The following is a 16,450-nucleotide window of genomic DNA, read 5'->3' on the forward strand; positions in this document are numbered from 1 at the left end:
TATGATTTCAGATTCGTTTCTCAGTTATCAGAACCTTCAGAGGAAATTAGATTCTTGGGAAATCTGATCTGTGCAGCAGCAGAGAGAGAGCAGCAGGCAGGAGAGAAGATACTGGAGCTGTTATCATCAGTGTGCAGATACAAAGGATTCCCTCTTAAAGAGATATGGTGTGATTTACTGCTTGATCTGTACTGTTATAAGAATAAAACAGGCTTGAGTGTCCTTCCATCATTACAGTCAGTTTTCCAGTCAGCTCCTGCAGTCTGGTCCATAAACCTCTCAGAGAGAAAGACCTCCATCCTCCTGGAAGTGCTGAAACTCCAACCAGAGAAGAAACATGTGGAGCTGACAGGCTGCTCACATGAAGAGAGTGAAGTGAGGAGTTTCCTACAGTGTCTGCCTTATATCACAGAACTCAGGTAAATTGCCAGCATTTTTTTTAATTTGTGTATCTCTTTAATGTTTTCTTCCTTATGCAGATTTAAATATTCCAAGAACATTAACATATATTGCCTTAATTTCAGTTTCAAGCCTCAGGCTTCACAACCTTCAGAAGAAACCAGGTTCTTTGTGAATCTGTTCTGTGCAGCAGCAGAGAGAGAACAGCAGACAGGAGAGAAGATACTGGAGCTGTTATCATCACTGTGCAGCTATCAAACATTCACTCTTAAACAGAAGTGGTGTGATTTTCTACTTGACCTCTATCTCAGTGTGCTTGAAATGGGCTTGAGTGTCCTTCCACCCTTGTGGTCAGTTTTCAAATCAACTCCTGCAGTCTGGTCCATAAACCTCTCAGAGAGAAAGACCTCCATCCTCCTGGAAGTGCTGAAACTCCAACCAGAGAAGAAACAACTGAACCTCACAGGCTGGTCACATGAGGAAAATGAAGGGAGGAGTTTCCTTCAGTGTCTGCCGTATATCTCACAGCTCAGGTAAAGTATTAGCTTTTATGCTTTTATGTTTTCATAAGAGTCTCTTTGATGTACTTCATCATTTCGGTTAACAGAACAAGGTACGAAATGTAATACTAGAAGCATTAAATATTTCAACTCACTTTCATACTACAGTTTTCATGAAATGTGCTGATATTCTTGATTTCAGTTTTAGTACTACATCATCAGAATCATCAGAAGCAGTCAGGTTCTTTGGGGATCTGTTCTGTGCAGCAGCAGAGCGAGAACAGCAGACAGGAGAGAAGATACTGGAGCTGTTATCATCAATGTGCACATATAAAAATCTCCCTCTGCAGGAGATATGGTGTGATTTCCTAATGGACCTGTACTATTATACAACGAAAACAGGCTTGAGTGTCCTTCCATCATTAAAGCCAGTTTTTCAGTCAACTCCACCAGTCTGGTTCATAAACCTCTCAGAGAGAAAGACCTCCATCCTCCTGGAAGTGCTGAAACTCCAACCAGAGAAGAAACAAGTGGAGCTGACAGGCTGCTCACATGAAGAGAGTGAAGTGAGGAGTTTCCTGCAGTGTCTGCCTTATATCTCACAGCTCAGGTAAATTATTGTCTTTGCAATGTGTGTTTGTTTATTTTTTTTATTTAATTAATAAATTAAATTTCACAAGAAATTGCACCATTGTACATTTTTCTAGTGTGTAAAATAAACAAACACATTTTGTACTGTTTAAGCAAACATTTTGCTCTGTTTGTTAAAAATCCATATCTTACGGCTCATTCTTTTATTTCAGTGTTGTTCCTGAATTCTCAGAACCTTTAGAAGAAATCAGGTTATTTGGCCATCTGATCTGTGCAGCAGCAGAGACAGAACAGTGGACAAGAGAGAAGATACTGCAGCTGTTAATAGTAGTGTGCACATATAAAGGATTTCCTCTTAGAGAAATATGGTGTGATTTCCTACTGGACCTCTACTCCAGTGACTTTGAAATGGCTTTCAGAGTCCTTCGATCATTACAGTCAGTTTTCCAGTCAACTCCTGCAGTCTGGTCCATAAACCTCTCAGAGAGAAAGACCTCCATCCTCCTGGAAGTGCTGAAACTCCAACCAGAGAAGAAACAAGTGGAGCTGACAGGCTGCTCACATGAAGAGAGTGAAGTGAGGAGTTTCCTGCAGTGTCTGCCTTATATCTCACAGCTCAGGTAAATGAATGACATTTTTCTAATTTATGTCAGAGTTGTCAAATTTATTTCACAATATGAGTCACATAAGCCCACTTTGATCTTAAGTGGACCATGCTAGTTAAATTCTCATTTCTGTCAGTGTTAATAAGTTACCGTATTTTTCGGACCATGATCGGGTCTGTTTTCATACATAAGGCGCAACAGATTATAAGGCGTCACGCCTCGTGGGATGAGCCATGTAGAATTATTAAAGGACCCAAAACGCAGGCAAAGGATGGATGATATGAGTGAATGTTTATTTTCAAAGTGGCAAAAAGACAGCAACAGGCAGTGGGGGTATGAGAACATAGAATAATATAAAGAAACACAAAACACTGAGTCGTCAGACTCAGGGCCATGACATAAGGCGCATTAAGTGAAACAAAACAGTCAGATAAGTCAAACTTTACTCAACTTGTTCTTCTTGCTTCCTCCACTTCCGTACCATTGATTCATTAATGTTGAATTCTCTTGCAGCTGCTCTATTCCCATGTTGTTGCACTATATTAATGACTAACCTCGTATTGTGGACGGATTATCTCAGTTGTTCTCCTGACTGAAGTTTGGTCCATTTAAAACATCCTGCCATGTGATTGCATTTGTCCCTAACCATCGGGAACCCTCCCCTTTGAGTGGAAAAAAGTTAGCATTCATCCACCAGCTTCACTGTTTATGTTATGCTAACATAGCTGTGTCGCTAGCGATCACGTAGCACATCATTATATACCAGCTAGTCCAAATTCAGTGTGTCTTCATTTGTGTTGGAAGTGATAGCAGAGCTGTACGTTTTAACTTTTTCAGAAATCTCTCAGTCAGAACATGGTATATCATGTTTAGGTGGAAGCTAGCGAGCTAACTTCCACTAACTTCCTGCTAGCCTCTAACACAGTTAAATTTAATAATTTCTGTTTTCATGGATGCTTGGATGTTAAACTTAATTGTTACACCTTGTAAAGCAGCAACGCTGATCATTTTATTAAAGATGAAAGAATTTAGACAGTTTTTGACTCTTAGTGATGCTGCAGTGTTTGTTTGACTTTGGGACCTGAAGCTGACGGAGTTTTGGACCCAGATTACTCCGGGAGGCGCCTGACTACATTAGCTGTAATGCTCTGACAATCCATTAAGCAGTGCAGCTTCGTAGCTTAGCAAAGTCGTACTAAAACATTTCTTGACAGATTTTTGAGCGACGTGAACCACATAAAATCTGTTCAAGGTCAGTAAGCACAGCCAGAATTCATACATAAGGCACACTGTTGATTTTTGAGAAAATTAAAGGATTTTAAGTGCGCCTTATAGTGCGGAAAATACGCATATATGTGTTAAATTGTGTTTCTATATGATAAATAAAAAGTTGCTGTGACAAAGAAAGAAATCTGTTAATTAATCTTGCATGTACATTAATTTGTAATAGAATCACTTTTTCTGTTCTAAAACTATATTTCTTTTTAGTTAAAAACTATGTCACATTTTTTACTCATGATTTCAGTGTCATACCTCAGTTGTCAGAGCCTTCAGAAGAAACCAGGTTCTTTGGGAATCTGTTCTGTGCAGCAGCAGAGCGAGAACAGCAGACAGGAGGGAAGATGCTGGAGCTGTTATCATCAGTGTGCAGATACAAAACATTCCCTCTGACAGAGATATGGTGTGATTTCCTTTTTGATCTGTACTGCCATGTGAAGGACTATGAGATTAAAACAGGCTTGAGTGTCCTTCCATCATTACAGTCAGTTTTCCACTCAGCTCCTGCAGTCTGGTCCATAAACCTCTCGGAGAGAAAGACCTCCATCCTCCTGGAAGTGCTGAAACTCCAACCAGAGAAGAAACACGTGAAGCTGACAGGCTGCTCACATGAAGAGAGTGAAGTACTGAGTTTCCTTCAGTGTCTGCCTTATATCTCACAGCTCAGGTAAATGAACTGTACTTTACATGATATACTCTACATATAGAGTGTTGTGATGTAAACTAGGTAAATTAATCAAAGCTTAGTATATTAAAAAAATCTGATTTTGTTTTAACATTTAGATTACGCTTTTACAGCAATTTACCACAGAAAATAAAAGATGCTCTTCTGTGTTACAATAGAATTGGGCACCTGCATGTCAGCACTGGATGAACCAGAAGTTCCAAACAAGAGTCAGTAGCAGAATGAGATTTTTTCATGACTCCAACACACATACTTAACTCTGCTGCTCACCACACAAATGCATTTTCCTTACAAGTGTGGCACCACTTAAGAGCAAACACACAGACTTTCCAACAGCTGGTAATGGCCTGTTTGAAGCTGAAGCTCCTGCCCATGGGTAAAAAAACAGTGCTTCAGAAACACTGTGCTGAGGCTTGCTTCAGCTGAACAGAATCATGTGATCAACAATTGCTGAACTTCATTTGGCACATCACTGCTTCAGTACCTAATTCAATGGTTTATAAGGAATTGAATGGCGGGATTTGTGCTGTGTTTTGGTAATTTTGTGTGAGAGATAGCGAACCAGTGTGTGACACAATTAGAGACATGAAGCCACGAAAAGAGGACGCTCTCCCTATTTCTAAATAAAAACCAGTACATCAGCAATTCTGCTCCCAGGTCTAAAATGTACATAAGAAATACAAGATATTATTATATTTATAATTATAGAATTTATAAATGTATCTGTCCACTGGTTAATTACATAATCACATGGAGGCAGCAAACATACTCCTAACTTATTATAAGATTGTGTTGTACATTGTTATATATAGTGTTTTTGGTATTTCTATTAGTAAAAACACATCAAGAAGTCATAAACAAAATGAGAACAGTCCGTGGTACATGTTTAAACAAGGAAGCCTTATTCACCATATCAGACAGAACTGTCATAAAACAGAAGCTGTCAATTCAGCTCTGTAGAGTGGGAAATCATAATGAAGCAGTTCATTAAAGGTTGTAGATTCAAGCTGTTTTTCATATTTTTGGCCACCAGATGTCACCATAGATGACTGTTGAAACGCTTCGAGTAATGAACTGTTTTTCAATACAAGCTTCAATGCTTCAGAAACCTTCATTTGGCCATCAACAGCAGAATTTATTACCAAGAAGCATTGTGAGAACAAATAAATAACTGACTAAACAAATGTCTTTACCTTTTTTGCTAAGTTTATATACAACAGGGCAATTGGGGGAAGTGAGCAGCTGGATAACATGACACAGGTAATCACAATCAAGCACAGTGAGACTAAACACAAGACACTGGAGACAAGTAACTATCCAAAATAAAAATGAGCAGTGAGAACCAGAACTAAATGTAAAGACAGACACAAGATCTTAGCACAGAAGAGTTGACATAACAGGATGGGGGAATGAAAAGCAAACTGAGACACAAACTGGAACAAAGAAATCAAGACTAAGAAAAAGGAAATGCATAAAACGTTAAAAAAAAATTGAAATAATAATTAAACAGAAACCTATCAGTAGCAGACTAACAGATATTTAACAGCAACATAACTTAAAAATTCATAAACCAAAACACTGGGTCAGCAACCAAAGACCATGAAATGGGCAGTCAGCATACCTTGATCCAGCTAAACATATCTAGTTCATAGAAGGTAGCAAAAGGTAAGTGGCTAAAGCTAACACTAGCCAGAGCTTGGAGTCAGCTACAAGCAGGGGTGGCAAAAGTTTAGAAATTATGTATTTAAATAGAAGTACAGATACTTGTTTTAAAAAAAATACTTTATTAAAAGTTGAAGTACTGATTCAACTTTGCCTATTAACAGAAATGAGTGGGGAAGAAGTTAAAGTGATATTCAGCATGGGGAGGAGTGGGACTTGAAAATCAGTTGTAGTGGCTCAGGATGGGGAAAAGAATCAAATCTCAGAATAATTTTTATTGAGCGCTCCAGTAGATTTTCTTAGTGTTGTTTCTTAGTGTAGAAGTGGTGTGATCAGCTGATCTGGGCTGCTGCTTTTCTGAGATTCTCAGGTCTTTGAACTAAATTCAACAAGATGTAAGCAGATGTTTTATAAGGTGACTGTTTTCATCTTTAGTATGGCTAGCTAGATGCTGAAGTACTGCAAACAACACTTATGGACACCTGCAGTTGTTTGGGTGTTGTGCCAAGAAAACAAAAAATGCCAGCACTATTTAACCCTGATTATGGCGCACAGTTTTGCCTCTTAATGTCTTTTTTTTTGGGGGGGGGGGGGGGGGGGGGGGATGTTTTAGTTGTACATGACGTCAGGTACAGTTGGGAAAATGGGAATCAGCAAAAAAATTGTTATTGGTAGGTCAATCAACAAAATTCCACTAAATGCATCTCTCATTCTCACTCACAGCCGGTAATGTAACAGGTCCAAGTTGTCATGTTTATCTTCAACAGTTTGTTACTGCATCTTTGCACATCCAAATCTCTGGGATGAACCAGGACATCCCTGCATGATATGATGTTGAAATGTAACAGTTTTATATAAATAATAATGGACATTTCTGTAATGCAACTGACTTCTGACAAAATGTTCGATTTTCCTTCCAGTTTCTCTCCTTCATTTTTACTCTCAAGTCAAACGGATTTGACATGGGAAGAAGCAGAGAGAGAACAGCAACCAGGAGAGAAGATACTGGAGCTGTTAATATCAGTGTGCAGACATGGAACGTTCCCTTTTAATGAGAGATGCTCCTGTGCAGACTGTGATTTCCTGTTGGATCTGTTCTCCCATGTGAAGGATTGTGAAACTAAAACAGGCCTGAGTGTCCTTCCATCATTACAGTCAGTATTTTTAGCTCCTGCAGTCTGGTTCATAAACCTCTCAGAGAGAAAGACCTCCATCCTCCTGGAAGTGCTGAAACTCCAACCAGAGAAGAAACAAGTGGAGCTGACAGACTGCTCACATGAAGAGAGTGAAGTGAGGAGTTTCCTTCAGTGTCTGCCTTATATCTCACAGCTCAGGTAAATATGTTTTCCTTTAAAAACATATCTGCATGTGTAACACAGTATACTTCACTACTACAGAATGTAGAGTAAGTTAGGATCTTTGGGGTTATGATCTCTAGGTATCAACTAAGGAGCAACTGACACACAGCTAAAAGAAAACTTAAAACAATTATTGAAACAACCCCATAAACAGCAATTTAACATTTCACAATACTGAAATTTCACAACATTTCAGTCTTCTCACTTCAGGTGTCTGTATAGTGTTATTGTTAGTAGTTTTACCCGGATAATGTATTGTATGGAGATCTCATAAGATTATCAGTCCAGAATTAATGGAGCTATCACTTCTAAGTAGGCTGGAAATTTTGCTGAATCCTGAATCCTGACTCATCAGAGGTGGATTAATCTGTCACACTTGAACGATTTTAGACTCCAGAAAAAAAAACAAAAAAAACAACCTGCACAGGCAGTGAAGCCATTTTGCATCAATGTTGCATGATAACTTCATCACCACAAGTGACTATATCTTTTCATATATAACAACTTAATGCAATAAATAAAAAACTGAATTAAAGGACCTTAAAACATTTTCCATCTACAGCTCTCAACACAGTCTTGTCTTTTGTGAACAGCAGCCACATTAATCCAGTTCTTACTGAATTGTGAGAATACACCTCACTGTTACATGAGGGAATTACAAAACACTGTTATATTTATCACCTGTTTACAGTCAAGAAAACATACCTCTTAGTTTAAGATAATAGAGTACTTAAAGGAACACACAGAATTTATGTTATACTTAGCTAATAGCTAGCTTGCTATGCTAACTCAGTAACTCATCAGACATTCAAAGGAATAATTAAACAGAGGTACACCAGCATCAAAACAAAAGGTGTCCTCATTTCCCAACAAGCACAAGAGTAAAATCCAGCTTTGTGTCTTCAATCATAACTTTTCAATCAGAACTAAAGAGAAAAAAAAAAACTCTGACCAACAACATACATAGCCTAAACGTTGTTCTCCTTTGCTATCCGGTCTTTAAGTCTGACGTCATTAGCCATTTCTGGGTCCAAACTCCACTTCAGGTCCCAAAGTCAAACAAACACTGCGGCATCACTGAGAGTTTAAAACTAAATTATTTAATCTTTAACCCTCTGGGACCCCAATTTAAGACGACACAGCAACACAATGCGGCAACCCAGTCTCCATTTCAACTTGGATCGAAAGTGCAGACTTCAAACTATATACAAGTTTTTAAATTGTGTTGAAAGGCCACGTAAAATCAGAGTTATAATAAAAAATACACGCAATTTTTTTTACTGAATAAAACAGTGGTATTTACAGCAGACGGAAATGGTAAAAACACAGTTTTCTAAGGACAGCGCTAGCAAGCACTCTCCGCTTGTGAGCAAAAGAAAAACAAAAAAGAAAACACCCCTTTCCTATCGCTGTTAAAGCATATCATGTCGACCAATGTTCCCTCTAAGCTGTGCACGTGCGCAATTGCGCACTGTTGGCACGGTCTCTGCGCAGAGAAAATCTGCGTTGCGCACACAAAAAAAAATTCTAACCTGAATTGAAATTAAAGTAAATATGTGCCGACATGGGTGTTTTAGCTAGCAAAGCGGCGTGGCTGATGTGGAGTGAAGCCACGTTAATGACAACGTATACAACCTTTGGAGATGTGAGCAGGACAGACAGAACAATTAACGGAAAAAGTGTGGACTTTATACCAGTTTTTAAATTGTTTTGATAGGCCACGTAAAACCAGATTTATGAAAAAAAAAATATGCAATGTTTGTTTTTCTTCCTGAATACTATCGTTGTTTATATTTACTGCGGGAAGAAACGGTAAAAACGGCGTTTTATAAGGAAAACGCTCGAAAGCACTCTCCGCCTGTGAGCAGAGACGAAACCAAAACACCCCACCCTTTCCCATTGGTCAAAAAATGTACCATGTCAACCAATCAAAACATGGCATTTAGTTGTTAAGAAACGGGAGGAAGTGAGAGATATACGATGTGAGAGATTTGCGACGTTTAGCGCAAATCTTGTGTAGTTAGTGTGTAGTGTAGTCAATAGTTTTGTTGTGTGTGTCAGAACAATGAGGCGACTGCTGAATGTTACAGGTGTTACAGGAGTGATACATCTCCTGCTGTCAGGCCTGCAGGTATCAGGCTGTTGTTCTCCTTTATCTCATAGTGGACAGAAATTATTTTTTCGAGTGGCACAAATAATTTGTGTGGCATCAAATTTAATGCAGAACAGCTGATTGTTCTGTAAATAGTTTGAAATGTTTGTTTAAAAAACAGCTTTGGCTGCATTTTTAGGTAAACAGCTGCAAAAAACTTTGTTGTTTGCAAAACTCAGTAACTTTTTTGAAGAAGTAACTATATAATTAATTGCCCAACATTGCTCATTATATGCTGTATTTTGCAGACAGAGAGTTACAGGAGTCAGAGCTTTATTAAAAAAAGAAAGTTGTGTTTTCCAAATTGGAGTTCAAGTTATTTTTACTTCCAATAGTGTTAAGATACTACACAGGTCATGAACAAGATTTTTTTTTTTAATTTTCATTGTAAATGGGCTAAAGCAGTTAATTAAACGTAGTCTAACAGAAATGTAAATGCTGTAATTTTATTATTTTAATAAACCATGAAACTTGGATGGAATCGACGCTGGCGTGACCACAGTGCACACGTCTAGTGTTGCTCACAGTGGTCCACGAGATCGCTCAGGGAGTTTGTGTGTTCGCTCAGACACATGAAAAATTAGAGGGAACATTGATGTCGACCAGTCAAAAAATTAAATGGCAACATGTGGCATTTGGTTATTTAGGAATAGGGGAAGTTTTAGGTGTTGACCGGCAAGGGCGAACGAGCGAAAGAAAGAGAGAGCGAGTTTTCACATGTGAGAGATTTGTGACATTTAGCGTGTTTGGAGTGTGTACTTGGTGTGTTGTCTTGTGTAGTTAGCGTGTAGTGTAGTCGTTGTTTTGTTTTGTGTGTCAGTTATACTGTTGAATGTCACAGTTGCTCCAAAAAAGCCACCAAAGGCAGACTGCAGTGTAAACACTGTCTCCAGGTGGAAAACGGGAGAAGTGACACACCTCATGTTGTACCTGCAAAGTTTAGGCCTGTGGTGTGCTCCTCTGTCTTATAGTGGACAGACTATTTTTTGGAGTGGCACAAATAATTTGTTTGCATTCTTATTTGATGCAGCACACCTGATTGTTCTGTAAATAGTTTTAAATGGTTATATAAAAAACGCCTCAGGCGTTGGCTGCATTTTTAGGTAAATAGTACCATATAACTTTGTTGTTTACAAAACTTGTGCATAATTTTTTAGAAATGTACAATTTAAATTTGCATTTCAAGTTATGAAACATGTTTGTGGTTTTTACAGTATGAAATATAAATTTTTCTACTCAGATTTTAAGCTTTTTTTGTCTGAATTTAGATCAATTGTGCTATTATAGTGTGTCAAAATGAAAAAGACTCCAAATTCAGATATGTGAGGTTGTGCTGAAAAGAATGATACCAAACAAGGCAAGATAAACAGTTTTTAAAGGTGAAATGCAGAGGTGAAATCAAAAGTAGTCAAAAACAGCTAATTATACCCTGGACCCCAGAGGGTTAATAAAATGATCAGTGTGGCTGCTCTACTAGGTGTAACAGGTTTAACATCCAGGCATCCATGAAAACAGAATTTATGAAATTTAACGGAGTCAGAAATTATCAGGGAGCTAGCTCACTAATTTCCAACCTAACATACCATATTCTGACTGAGGGATTTCTGAAAATTTAAAACGTACAGCTCTGCTATCACTTCTGGCATAAATGCAATGTTCCCTCTAATTTTTCATGTGTCTGAGTGAACGCACGAACTCCCTGAGCGAACCCTTGGACCACTGTGAGCAACAGCAGACGTGTGCACTGTGGTCACGGCAGCATCGAATCCATCCAAGTTACATGGTTTATTAAAATAATAAAATTACAGCATTTACATTTATGTTAGACTACTTTTAATTAACTGCTTTAGCCCACTAACAATGAAAATTTTAAAAAGTCTTGTTCATGACCTGTGTAGTATGTTAACACTATTGGAAGTAAAAATAACTTGAACTCCAATTTTGAAAACACAACTTTCTTTTACATATATAAAAAAAAACAAAAAAACACCCAACACGCCCCGGCGGGCGGTTTATCCTTCAAGCTCGGGTCCTCTACCAGAGGCCTGGGAGCTTGAGGGTCCTGCGCAGTATCTTAGCTGTTCCCAGGACTGCGCTCTTCTGGACAGAGATCTCCGATGTTGTTCCCGGGATCTGCTGGAGCCACTCGCCTAGCTTGGGAGTCACTGCACCTAGTTCTCCGATTACCACGGGGACCACCGTTACCTTCACCCTCCACATCCTCTCGAGCTCTTCTCTGAGCCCTTGGTATTTCTCCAGCTTCTCGTGTTCCTTCTTCCTGATATGGCTGTCATTCAGAACCGCTACATCGATCACTACGGCCGTCTTCTTCTGTTTGTCTACCACCACTATGTCCAGTTGGTTAGCCACCACCATTTTGTCCGTCTGTATCTGGAAGTCCCACAGGATCTTAGCTCAGTCATTCTCCACCACCCTTGGGGGCATCTCCCATTTTGACCTCGGGACTTCCAGGTTATACTCGGCACAGATGTTCCTGTACACTATGCCGGCCACTTGGTTATGGCGTTCCATGTATGCCTTGCCTGCTAGCATCTTGCACCCTGCTGTTATGTGCTGGATTGTCTCAGGGGCATCTTTACACAGCCTGCACCTGGGGTTTTGCCTGGTGTGATAGACCCCAGCCTCTATGGATCTTGTGCTCAGTGCTTGTTCCTGTGCTGCCATGATTAGTGCCTCCGTGCTGTCTTTCAGTCCAGCTTTGTCCAGCCACTGGTAGGATTTCTGGGTATCAGCCACCTCCGCTATCTGCCGGTGGTACATACCGTGCAGGGGCCTGTCCTTCCATGATGGTTCCTCGCCTTCCTCCTCTTTCTTGGGTTTCTGCTGCCTGAGGTATTCACTGAGCACGCTGTCAGTTGGGGCCATCTTCGTGATGTATTCGTGGATGTTTCTTGTCTCATCCTGGACTGTGGTGCTGACACTCACCAGTCCCCGGCCCCCTTCCTTCCACTTAGCGTACAGCCTCAGGATGCTGGACTTGGGGTGAAACCCTCCATGCATGGTAAGGAGCTTTCTTGTCTTTATGTCAGTGGCTTCTATCTCCTCCTTTGGCCAGCTTATTATCCCAGCTGGGTACCTGATCACGGGCAGGGCGTAGGTGTTGATAGCCCGGATCTTGTTCTTACCGTTCAGCTGACTCCTCAGGACTTGCCTGACTCTCTGCAGGTACTTGGTGGTTGCGGCTTTCCTAGCGGCCTCTTCATGGTTCCCATTCGCCTGCGGGATCCCCAGGTACTTGTAACTGTCCTCTATGTCTGCAATGTTGCCTTCTGGTAGTTCGATCCCCTCAGTTCTGAGTACCTTCCCTCTCTTTGTTACCATCCGACTACACTTCTCCAGCCCGAACGACATTCCAATGTCATTGCTGTGTAGCCTGGTAGTGTGGATCAGTGAATCGATGTCCCGTTCACTCTTGGCATACAGCTTGATGTCATCCATGTACAGGAGGTGGCTGACAACCGCTCCGTTTCGTAGTCGGTATCCGTAGCCAGTCTTGTTAATGATCTCACTGAGGGGGTTCAGGCCTATGCAGAACAGCAGTGGGGACAGAGCATCTCCTTGGTAGATCCTGCACTTGATGGTGACTTGTGCTATGGGCTTGGAGTTGGCCTCTAGTGTTGTACGCCACATCCCCATTGAGTTCCTGATGAAGGCTCTTAGGGTCCTGTTGATCTTGTACAATTCTAGGCATTCCAGTATCCAGCTGTGGGGCATTGAGTCATAGGCCTTCTTGTAATCAATCCAGGCAGTGCACATCTACCAGTAGCTGGTGTTTTGCGCCTCTGGTATTCTTGCCAATCCCTTTCTGTGCCCCGCTCATGTATTGACCCATGTGCCTGTTCATCTTAGCCGATATGATGCCTGACAGGAGCTTCCATGTAGTACTGAGGCAGGTTATTGGTCGGTAGTTGGATGGGACCGGTCCCTTCTTGGGGTCCTTGGGGATCAGGACCGTCCGACCTTCGGTTAGCCATTCCGGGTGTCTCTCATTAACTAGCAGCTGGTTCATTTGTGCTGCCAGACGCTCGTGGAGTGCAGTCAGCTTCTTCAGCCAGTAGGCGTGAACCATATCGGGCCCTGGTGCTGTCCAACTCTTCATACTGGAGACCCTTTCTTGGATATCTGCCACTGTGATGGTTACTGGACCCTGTTCAGGGAGGTCGCTATGGTCTTCCCTCAGATCCACTAGCCACTGAGCATTGCCATTATGGGTTGCGTCCTTCTCCCATATGCTCTTCCAGTATTGCTCCGTCTCCAGCCTTGGTGGTGCTGTTCTCTTATTGTTCCCTTGCCACTGAGAGTACACCTTTGCTGGTTCTGTGGAGAACAGCTGGTTTATTCTCCTGCCTTCCATCTCTCTGGTGTACCTCCTCAAGCGGCTGGCCAAGGCTGTGAGTCTTTGCTTGGCAGTTTCCAAGGCCTCAGGTATGGACAGCTTGCTGTATTTCTTATGCACCTTCTTTGTTGCGCCTTTCTGCAACTCCGTTAGTTGGCTGACCTCCCTTCGTGCTACTTTGATCTTGCCCTCTAGCCTCCTTCTCCATGGAGGGTACTGCCCCTTGTGGCTGTCCAACTTGTAGCCAAGCATCTCACTGATCACTGCTGCCGTATTGTAGATCAGCTTGTTAGTGTCGGTAATCGTGGTTGTAGGTATCGTCCGTAGTGCTGCATTAACATCATCTAGCAGACCTTCTGAGGGTACTTCACGTAATCTTGGTAACCGGCTACGGGGGATCCAGGTTTCAAGCTTGGCCATGATCCTATCTTTCAGGTCAGTTCCTCTCGCACTCAACGATCCTTCTCCTATCGCACTTGGGGCTTTGTACCCAATCTCGGGTGGGGAGATATCATCACCCCCTGACCTGGCGTCCTGACTCCTCCTTGCCGTAGCATTTATGTTGTACCTCGTCAATCTCTAGCTGTGAGAGCAGTCCCTTCTTTCGAATGTTGAAACACTGAGCTACTAGTTATTTCGCCGTCATTGTGGATGTTGGGTATCGAAGAATCCATAGGTCCCTCATCCTATTCATGTAACCCCTTCCGCCAGGGTTACTTGCGTAGTAGCATTCCAACAACGCCCTGTTTTCGTCTCTTGCCCACCGATGCCTTCTTGTTCCAGTAGCCCACTTCTCGTCAGGGTGCCCTGGTTCCTCAACACCTGACGCGGACCTTGTTGATCCGGGCGACGTCCCAGCCGGCATGCCTTCATATTTATTTGTCTCGCTCATGTCTGCTGTAGGCTCGCTTAGCATAGGGGGTCTAGCCTTAGGACCCTTACTGGATACAGACGCCCCAGGCAGGAATCGAACTTGCGATCCTCTGCTCCAAATATATATATATATATATATATATATATATATATATATATATATATATATATATAGCTCTGACTTGTACTATGAGTCTGAGTCTGTGGTCTGGGAGAGAGTCCTGTAACTCTCTGTCTGCAAAATACAGTATATAATGAGCAATGCTGGGCAATTAATTATATAGTTACTTCTTCAAAAAAGTTACTGAGTTTTGCGAACAAAGGTTTTTGCAGCTGTTTACCTAAAATGCAGCTAAGGTGTTTTCTAAACAAACATTTCACAATATTTACAGAACAATCAGCTGTTCTGCATCAAATCTGATGCCACACAAATCATTTGTGCCACTCCAAAAAATCATTTCTGTCCACTATGAGATAAAGGAGAACAACAGCCTGATACCTGCAGGCCTGACAACAGGAGATGTATCACTCCTGTATCACCTGTAACATTCAGCAGTCGCCTCGTTGTTCTGACACACACAACAAATCTACTGACTACACTACACACTAAATACAAAAAAGATTTGCGCTAAATGTCGCAAATCTCTCACATCTCAAAACACCGCCTCTTCAGTTCGTCAACAAAACTAAATGCCATGTTGCCATATCATTTTTTGATTGGTCAACATGGTACATTTTCGACCAATAGGAAAGGCTGGGGTTTTTTTGGTTTTGGCTTTTCTCACAGGCGTAGAGTGCTTTCGAGCGTTTTCCTTACAAAACACAGTTTTTATATAAGATATAAACAACGATAGTATTCAGGAAGAAAACCAAACATTGCATATATTTTTTATCATAACTCTGGTTTTACGTGGCCTATCAACACAATTTAAAAACTGGTATAAAGTCCACACTTTTTCCGTTAGTCGTTCCGTCTGTCCTGCTCACATCTCCAGTGGTTGTACACGTTGTCATTAACGTGGCTTCACTCCACATCAGCCACGCTGCTTTGCTAGCTAAAACACCGGTGTCGGCACATAAGGACGCTGTCATAGCCTGTCAACCACGTTGATTAGCTGCGTATATACGAATGTGAATCGCATTATTGGCTGGACTATGGGATAAGGTGGCATCGTTCTAATCCCATACAGGAGCAGCCAGTCACTTACTGACTAACACTGCAAAACAGAATTGTTAAAGTTTTAATTTTAATTTCAATTCAGGTTAGATTTTTTTGTGTGTGAGCAATGCAGATTTTTTGTGCACAGAGACCGTGCCAGCAGTGCGCAATTGCGCACGTGCGCAGCTTAGAGGGAACATTGCTTGGAACCTTGTTGAGATCCAACCATGCAAAAAATTATTTTTTGCCATTTTTGAAGTGGTCTTAAACTTTTGATCAGGACTGCATTTACTAATATTTACTGAGTAAATAATTAATTTAGATTTTGATCAATTTACTGTTAGAAGTGCTGCTGGAAGATTAAAAAAATAAAAAATTAAGTTAATATATTAAGTTTTGTTTATGATGTGCTCTGCTAGATGGAAAAAGAATGTTTGCAGCAAAGTGGTGTCATACAATGAGCTTTATGAGTTAGTGCTGCAGAGTGTAGCATGGTGGAAAAGAATGGAGAGAATCCTCCACTAAACATTTGGGTTGCCATTACTTTTGTTTTTGTTTTTTACATGCTTTGGGGTCTGTGGCTGTATCCCAATTCAGGGTCTGCAGCCTTAAACTACGCAGCCTTAACGGTCCACAAGGGCCGCGTACTCAAAGACCGCTAAGGCCGGAAGTGCGAGGCTTCTGAAATGAGATGGTCTAGCCTCCGTCATGTTGCCTAGCAACCGTGATACCAACCGCTGGAAACGTTTCATACAACATTGTTTGACAGAAATGAAGGAGAAAATCTTTTGTTCATTTGTTTGTTTGTTTTTATATGATTTGTTTTTATTT

At 41.1% G+C, this 16,450-nt stretch overlaps 1 protein-coding gene across 1 annotated transcript in view; it reads left to right on the plus strand.

The window, feature by feature from the left end:
- Nucleotides 1-173: 173 nt before the first annotated feature.
- The window catches only part of LOC134620941 (uncharacterized), a 53,439-nt gene continuing 37,162 nt past the window's right edge, over nt 174-16,450 (plus strand). Inside the window, exons 1-6 of the mRNA XM_063467297.1 lie at nt 174-419; nt 525-932; nt 1,102-1,509; nt 1,703-2,110; nt 3,621-4,040; nt 6,641-7,054. Of these exons, the coding sequence (XP_063323367.1) occupies nt 721-932; nt 1,102-1,509; nt 1,703-2,110; nt 3,621-4,040; nt 6,641-7,054 (1,862 nt within the window). The 5' untranslated portion in view covers nt 174-419; nt 525-720. The remainder of the gene's footprint in view (nt 420-524; nt 933-1,101; nt 1,510-1,702; nt 2,111-3,620; nt 4,041-6,640; nt 7,055-16,450) is intronic.

Source organism: Pelmatolapia mariae, linkage group LG23, assembly GCF_036321145.2.
Source record: "Pelmatolapia mariae isolate MD_Pm_ZW linkage group LG23, Pm_UMD_F_2, whole genome shotgun sequence".
NCBI lineage: Eukaryota > Metazoa > Chordata > Actinopteri > Cichliformes > Cichlidae > Pelmatolapia > Pelmatolapia mariae.